The 8599-nt window shown below is 47.9% G+C and overlaps 1 protein-coding gene across 1 annotated transcript; it reads right to left on the reverse strand.

The window, feature by feature from the left end:
* Window positions 1-437: 437 nt before the first annotated feature.
* LOC123361998 (olfactory receptor 52K2-like) lies at window positions 438-4868 on the reverse strand. The gene is made up of 2 exons (XM_045002239.1): window positions 4765-4868; window positions 438-1445 (listed from the first exon to the last, which is right to left on the reverse strand). The coding sequence occupies exon 2, from the start codon at window positions 1398-1400 to the stop codon at window positions 438-440; it is 963 nt and encodes a 320-aa protein (XP_044858174.1). The 5' UTR covers window positions 1401-1445; window positions 4765-4868.
* Window positions 4869-8599: the final 3731 nt, after the last annotated feature.

Here is an 8599-nt window from a genome sequence, read left to right on the forward strand (position 1 = left end):
ATCAAATGTTAAAAAACGTTTCCAGAAACGTGTACTGACTTTTCCGAATGCTCTGCTGAGAAGCCAGATGGTGAGAGCAATAGCTCAGTACCCCTCAGGATTAGTCCCATTGGCTTCACTGGGAGTCGATGCTGCTCAGCACCTCTTGAGATCTGGCCTCGTACTGTAGCAGGTGGGATACTGGTAGGATTCGGTTTTAATCCAGACAGACCTGGTTTGTATGGTTTGTCCCCTATCCGGTGCTGATATAAAACCAGCCATGGTTATCTCTGGTATCATGCACGGAGGATGGTGTTTTGTGGAGTGTGTTGCTCCGCCCCTGCCGGTGTGAGCTCACATGCACAGTACATGCAATGTCATGCTGGTGAGGGCGGGGACATGCAGGAGAGGGCGAGGACAATGGAGGGGAGGGCCTGGGGGCTGTGTCAGTGGCCACCCTAGACACTGGGTTCTGCTAAGCTCTTTCGTTGGCCAAAAAGCTTAAAGACCCGTTTCCGGATCTGCTTGGACTTAATGCCGTAGATGACTGGGTTTAGCATGGGGGGAACGACGAGGTACAGGTCAGCCACCAAGACCTGGGTGTGACGAGCAAGGCCGAGCTTAAAAATATGCAGGTACATGGAAAGGAGCCCTCCCAGGTAGAAGAGCAGGATGACGCAGACATGGGAGCCGCAGGTGCTGAAGGCCTTGAGACGCGCCTCCTGAGACGAGAGCCGTAGGACGGAGCGGAGGATCATGCCGTAAGAGAAGGCAATGAAGACGAAGTCTGTCCCTACTAGGGCTGTGGCCACAACGATGCTGTACAGGTCGGTGACTGCCGAGTCTGCACAGGCCAGCTCCATCACAGCCAAGTACTCGCAATAGGAATGAGGGATGACATTTATTTTACAGTAGGGCAGACTGGTTAGAAGGCAGGTTAAGGGCGTCACGATCCCCACCCCTCTAGCAAGGGACAGCAGCCCAATCTGGGCAATCTTTGGGCTGGTTACGATAGTGTTGTATCTCAAGGGGTTGCAGATAGCCACGTATCGGTCAAAAGACATGGCCAAGAGCACCCCTGACTCCACTACAGTGAAGGTGTGGATGAAGAACATCTGGAGGAAGCAGGCCTCGAAGCTGATGTCTCTAGAATCCAGCCAGAAGATGGTCAGCATTTTGGGGACAACGGCAGTTGAGAAGACCAGATCAATGACAGCCAGCATGGATAAGAAATAGTACATGGGCTCATGGAGGGTCTGCTCCTGCTTTACAACGAAGAGGACAGTACCATTTCCTAGCAGAGCAATCACATACATGAGGCAGAATGGGATGGAGATCCAGACGTGCTCGGATTCCAGGCCGGGGATGCCGATCAGCAGGAAGGTAGAGGGGTTAGGGCAGGTCTGATTTAAGGTTGACATGACCTATAGCAGAGGCGGATCAATCGATTTGCAGAAGCTCTTTCCCTGCAATACAATAATTGAAGGGCTGGGATTTTTTCAGGATGCTGGACATTTTTCAAAGCCAGCACGAGCTCATTTGGTTTATTCAGGCCCTGCCCTGGGCTCTGCCACTGACATGCTGGGTGACCTTGGGCCAGTCGCTTCCCTGCTCTGTGCCTCAGTCGCTCCCACCCCCCATTTGGCTGTCTTGTCTATTTCCTTTCTAATCTCTTCAGGGCAATACATGCACATGTGTAAGTACAGCTCCTAGCACGGTGAGGCCCTGATCTCACTTGGGGCCCACAGTTGCTATTATACTTACCGATGGGGAGACTAGGGCACAGAGACTTCCCTGTCCTTCCCTCTTTCCCCAGCCACCTTCCATGAACCAAGTGCAGTCAGGAGACTCATGAGCTGCTGTGAGAATCTCACCCCATACTTGGAGGTAAGAAGAGGAAGATGAGGATTGAGGACAGAAGATAATGTTTTGGAGACAGCAGACAGCTCTGACTACTCCCTGATCAGCCTATGCCTCTGTATAGCTACTACAGTGCGTTGCGCCAGGGGTGAATCTAGCCTGATATGTCCATGGCAAAATGAACCAAAGAGAATTGCAGCTGATGCATCTAGAGCTGTGAGTTCAGTGAATAATTAGAAGTTTGATATCTATCTATCTATCTATCTATCTATCTATCTATCTATCTATCTATCTATCCCCTGTCGTCCATTCCCCGCTTCTGGCAAACAGAGGCTAGGGACGCCATCTCTGCCCATCCTGGCTAATAGCCATTGATGGACCTATCCTCCATGAACTTATCTAATTCTTTTTTGAACCCTGGTACAGTCTTGGCCTTCATAACATCCTCTGGCAAAGAGTTCCACCGGTTAACTGTGCGTAGTGTGAAAAAATATTTCCTTTTGCTTGTTTTAAACTTGCTGCCTATTAATTTCATTTGGTGACCCCTAGTTCTTGTGTTATGAGAAGGAGTAAACAACACTTCCGTATTTACTTTCTCCACCTCAGTCATGATTTTACAGACCTCAATCATATCCCCTCTTAGTTGTCTCTTTTCCAAGCTCAGAAGTCCCAATCTTATTAATCTCTCCTCATATGGCAGCCGTTCCACACCCTGTACATTTTTGTTGCCCTTTTCTGAACCTTTTCCAATTCCAATATATCTTTTTTGAGATGGGGAGACCACATCTGCACGCAATATTCAAAGTGTGGGTGTACCATGGATTTATATGATATTTTCTACCTTTCCTAATGATTCCCAACATTCTGTTCACTTTTTTGACTGCTGCTGCACATTGAGTGGATGTTTTCAGAGAACTAGCCACAATGACTCCAAAATCTCTTTGAGTGGCAACAGTTAATGTAGACCCCATAATTTTGTTGTATCGTTGGGATTGTGTTTTCCAGTGTGTATTACTTTGCATTTATCAACATTGAACTTCATCTGCCATTTTGCTGCCCGGTCACCCAGTGTTGAGAAATCCTTTTGTAGCAATTTGCAGTCTGCCTGGGTCTTAACTATCTTGAGTAGTTTTGTATCATCTGCAAATTTTGCCACCTCACACACTGATCCATTTACATTCACAACCCTCTGGTTCTGAGGTATCAGAAACTCTAAAATAGGTAACAGCATCTTCACACAGAGCCCCCCCTCCTCTCTTGCTTCCTAAACAGGTTGTAACCAGTGTTTTTAACATTCCCATCATGCAAATTGTCCCACCGGGTTTCAGTAAAGCCAATTAAATCACACATCCTCTCATCGGTAAGAATTCCCAATTCCTTTCCCTTATTACCAAGACTCCTAGCATTGGTGTATAAACAACAAGAACATTTCCATCCATCCTTCCATCTCAGGCTGTTGTAATGAATCCCACCATCGCCACATCTCTGCACTTTCCACATAAAATAGATGCTTAATAGCCAAATCCTCAAGGGATTTAGAAGCTTTGATTCTTTCTTTCTTTCTTTCTTTCTTTCTGAGGTTCAGAAACTCTGTTTGGGGCAGGTTTATCATTATGGTTTCTAGCAGCAATGTTCTGGTCCATTTCATTTTAAAAACAGGAATCTTGCTTTAGTCTTCAGTGCTATTGCCTCACCATTCTGCATGTCACATCTTATCTCGGGAACTTATTTATAATCACTTATTAGCTGTAAATTCGGGGTTTTCCCCCAGGGCAGGAGGCGTTTTCCCTACACACTAGGAGTAAAGCCAGTCAACATTTTTTGGTTAAAATATTTTTCCAATGAAAAATGACTTTTCAAGCAAAATGAAACTTTTGCAGAACATTTTCATTTTGCTCCAGATTTTCTGGTTTGTGGCTGAAAAAAACAACAACTCCGACACAGCAACCTGAACATTCAATTTTCCATAAAAAATTTTTTTTTTGGTAAAAATTTTTGATTCTTATTTTTAAATAGTTTTTTTTTAACTGAAAACAAAAATTGTAACTGAAAACAGATTTCCAAAAGGGAGTATTTCCTGGTTTTGGGTTTGATTTTTCATTGAAAAAATGGAAACACTTTCACTGTAAATTTTGGGGGGAAAATGAAAACATTTTTTTTAAAATGTCCACCAAAAAGTAATTGCTTTTTTTTTCTTTTTTCTTTTTTTTGCCTAGCTCTAATTGTGAGATCACACACACTGCAAATGCTGAGCAACCTCAGTCTGCAAAGCCTGGGAGAAAAACTGCCGTTGAACTTAGCTCCCTCATAGAATCATAGAATATCAGGATTGGAAGGGACCTCAGGAGGTATCTAGTCCCACCCCCTGCTCAAAGCAGGACCAATCCCCAACTAAATCATCCCAGCCAGGGCTTTGTCAAGCCTGACCTTAAAAACCTCTAAGGAAGGAGATTCCACCACCTCCCTAGGTAACCCATTCCAGTGCTTCACCACCCTCCTAGTGAAATAGTGTTTCCTAATATCCAACCTAAACCTCCCGCACTGCAACTTGAGACCATTACTCCTTGTTCTGTCATCTACTACCATTGAGAACAGTCTAGATCACACCTCTTTGGAACCCCCTTTCAGGTAGTTGAAAGAAGCTATCAAATCCCCCCTCATTCTTCTCTTCTGCAGGCTAAACAATCCCAGTTCCCTCAGCCTCTCCTCATAAGTCATGTGCTTCAGCCCCCTAATCATTTTTGTTGCCCTTCGCTGGACTCTTTCCAATTTTTCCACATCCTTCTTGCAGTGTGGGGCCCAGACCTGGACACAGTGGCCTCAACAATGTTAAATAGAGTTTCAGTTACCTGGAAACAGAGCACTTTCCAACGAACCTCCCCCCACCTCCTCCCGTTCCATTCAAATAACCCCACAGTCACCTACCTCCTTGCGGGTCTTGTGGCTGTCCCTCCTTATCTCTTTGGGGGTGCTCTGCCTGTGTGCAGGGGTGACTCTGAAATGTCAGGACAAACATTGCAGGAGTCTTTATATTTCACCCCAGTTAAATCTTCTGGGATCTCTCCACCAGATGGGAGTCTCTGGTGACTATGGCCTCTCCAACCGTGCTAGTCTAAGGCAGTGAAGGATAAATGGCATTGACCCTAAATGGGTTCTCGCTGTCCTGCTGCGCTTTACCCTTAATGCCGCGCGTTCCATTGGGCCAGGGGAGGTGAATTGTTGACCATGGTCTTCAGCCCAGGCTTTGAGGTGATATGCTGGGCTCAGACCGTTGAACAAGGGCCAAGACCTTGAATTTGATGTCCCGTCACTGTGCTCGATGCATATCGGGGACAGTTCAGACTTGAAGCCAATATTTCTAGCTTGAAAAGTAGCTCTGGAAGGGAGTAACTGCTCTTCCCGGGTGGTGCTGGAATCCCTCACTGCAGCTCACTTCGAGCCCTGGCATGATTAGCCTCTTTTACAAATGGGGAAACTGAGCCCCAGTCAAAGAGATCATGTCCTAAAAAAAAAAAAGCACCCGGGTTGGTGAAAACTCACCAAAAATTGGGAACATTTAAAAAAAATCTAATTTCTGCATCAGCCCGTGTGCTCTTTGTTTGTTTGCTTTTTATGTTTCCTTCAGCTTGGTCCATGAATATAGTCTTATGAGTTTCACTTTTACTTCTAGTCTGCTTTAATTCCTGGATCCTCCGCACTCACCACAAACTCAGTGTTTGCGCACAGACACACACACACACACACACGCACACACACACAAACACACACCATGGAACATTTTTTTTTGCATTAAAGTACACACGCAAAGCGAGTTAACATGCACAAAGCCATCTTGTGGTTCTCCTTCAAAGGCCTCCTTAAAACTCGTCTTTGCTGTGATGCTGCCAGGAAACTTGACAATGGGTAGGCAGCTGGGTGTACATGCCAAGCTGCATTATTTCCTTGCGCTCTCCCCGGCCCTCTCCGTGGGGTGTATCCACTTGTTGTCTCTGGTCTTATAGTTAGATGGGAAGCTGCTCAGGGCACAGACTGTCTGTTTATTATGGCTTGTTGTACGGTATCTAACACAGTTGAGCCCTGCTCTGTGACTGGGGCCTCTGGGTGCTAATGCAGCACAAATAATAAATAATACATAATTTTGCCATGAAGGTTTGTAAAACTTTGCAGAAAATCTAAATGTTGTGTATCCTCCTATTCCCTATAGCCTGTCTATCTGTCTGTCTATCCCTACACCCCCCAATCTATCTATCCCCATCCACCCCATCCATCTATCTATCTATCTATCTATCCCCATACACCGTATCTATCTATCTATCTATCTAGCCTTCAGTACAGTCTTATTGAAATGCCTGACATTCTCCTTTTAAGAGATTTCCCATTGCTGAGCTGGGATTAAAACTCAAGACTTCTTAACTCCTCACCTGGTGCTCCACTACACACCTCCCCGCAGTGTGTCTGGCCCTTTCCCTTCAGCATGACAGTCCATTGTGTCCTTTAGTTCCGAGCTCCACAGGTGTCTCTCTCTTGTTTTTCAGGGTTACAGTGACAGAGATTCCCCAGTGTTTCTGTTCAAACCCAACCGCATCTCTGTTCCTGGGGTGTGAGTGCACTTGGAGCTGACTGGTGATTGCAGAGGGACCTCCATGACCAGGGCTGCTCAGAGGATTTCAGGGGCCTGGGGTCTTCGGTGGTGGGGGGCCCCCACTTCGGCGGTAATTCAGTGGCAGGGGGCCCTTCCGTTCCGGGACCCGCTGCCGAAGTGCCCGGGAGACCCGCGGCAGGGCCCTCCCTCATCCGAATTATCGCCGAAGTGGGACCCGCCGCCGAAGTGGGACCCGCCAGGTCTTTGGCAGTAATTCGGCGGCGGGAGGCTCCTGTCGCAGGTCTCCGGGGCACTTTGGCGGCGGGTCCCGGAACGGAAGGGCCCCCTGCCACCGAATTACCGCCGAAGACTTGGCGGCAGGTCCTGCTTCGGTGGTAATTCGCTGGCAGGGGGTCCTTCCGCCCCAGAGCGGAAGGACCCCCCGCCGGCGAAGACCGGGAGTGGAGGAAGCTCCAGGGGCCCGGGCCCCACAAGAGTTTTCCGGGTCCCCTGGAGCGAGTGAAGGACCCTGCTCCAGGGGCCCCAAAAAACTCTTGTGGGGGCCCCTGCGGGGCCGGGGCCTGGGGCAAATTGCCCCTCTTGCCCCCCCCCCGGGCGGCCCTGGAAAAAAATCACAGACAATGTCTGCTTTCCTTCAAAATTTGTTGTGTTTTTTTTTAGTTGAAAAGCTGAAATTAGTCTGCCAAAACCTGAATATGGTTTGGGGTTTCAGAAGTGTGTGGCCAAATATTTGCTGCTTGCTGTGTTTGATTGTTTAAAGAAACAATAAAAAAATTCTGCTTAAAAAAACAGTCCAAAACTTTTCAACCACCAAACGCCTGAGCCTATCCAGTCAGAGATTTTCCCATGTTTCTGATACTCTCCTGGCTTTCTTGACTCATATCTGTCTCCATAACTTTGGGTTCATTTAGGTTAGAACATAAGAACGGCCATACTGGGTCAAACCAAAGGCCATCCTGCCCAGTATCCTGTCTACTGACAATAGCCAATGCCAAGTGCCCCAGAGGGAATGAACCTAACAGGTAATGGTCAAGTGATCTCGCTCCTGCCATCCAACTCCACCCTCTGACAAACAGAGGCTAGAGACACCATTCCTTACCCATCCTGGCTAATAGCCATTAATGGACTTAACCTCCATGTATTTAGCTGTTTCCTAGAGACTGGCTCCATTGGGTCCCTCACAAACTGGAGACGGTTACTGTGGGTTTGTCTTTAGTATAGCTTATGTACATACTCCATGAACTGAGCATTTGAGCTTGTTCCAGAATCTGGGATGAGCCTATGTTGTGAAAACTGAAATGCTCAAAATAGCACATGCATGTGAATGGACACAGGGTGCTAAGATTAAATTACCCCAGGGGTTCTCAAACTGGGGGTCAGGACCCCTCAGGGGGTCACGAGGTTATTACTGGGGGTCGCGAGCTGTCGGCCTCCACCTCAAACCCTGCTTTGGCTCCAGCATTTATAATAGTGTTAAATATATAAAAAGTGTTTTTAATTCATAAGGGGGGGGTCATACTCAGAGGTTTGCTATGTGAAAGGGTCACCAGTACAAAAGTTTGAGAACCACTGAATTAACCCCTCTGGAGCCTCAGGGAATGCGGGGGGGGGGGGGGGGTGTCCCGTGGTAGGGTTGGGAAGGAGGTAGGTGGTGTAGGATATTGCTCTTCTCATGTGATCCCTCCCCCAGTGGGTAATTTGAAATGAAGCTACCCTCCCCTGACATGAATCTCCCTATGGCACTGAAATTAAATATAGACTATAATTTGGCATTTGAGAAGTGAAAGGGATGGGAGCCCTAATGGAAAAGCTAACAGTTTGACTCTTCTGCAAGCCTCAAACTGCTGAATGAGCTTTAGGGTAGGGAAGGCTGTGCCTGCCAAACAGCCTGGCCCTGCCCCCATCCGACCCCCACCCACTTCCTGCCCCCCGACTGCCCGCCCCCCTCAGAATCCCTGACCCATCCTGCTCCTTGTCCCTTCACTGTCCTCCAGAGACCCCACCCCCAACCACCACCCCGGTACCCCACCCCTGCTCCCTGTCCCCTGACTGCCCCGACCCCTATCCACCCCCACTGCTGAGTACTGACAGACCCCTAGAATGCCCATGATCCAACCTCCGCGTTCCCTGTCCCCTGTTTGCCCCCCCAACCTCTAC

This window comes from Mauremys mutica, chromosome 1, assembly GCF_020497125.1.
Source record: "Mauremys mutica isolate MM-2020 ecotype Southern chromosome 1, ASM2049712v1, whole genome shotgun sequence".
In the NCBI taxonomy this organism is placed as follows: domain Eukaryota; kingdom Metazoa; phylum Chordata; order Testudines; family Geoemydidae; genus Mauremys; species Mauremys mutica.

Coding starts and splice junctions, on each gene's coding strand:
- LOC123361998 (XM_045002239.1), bottom strand. CDS start 1,400: ATGTCAACCTTAAATCAGACCTGCCCTAACCCCTCTACCTTCCTGCTG.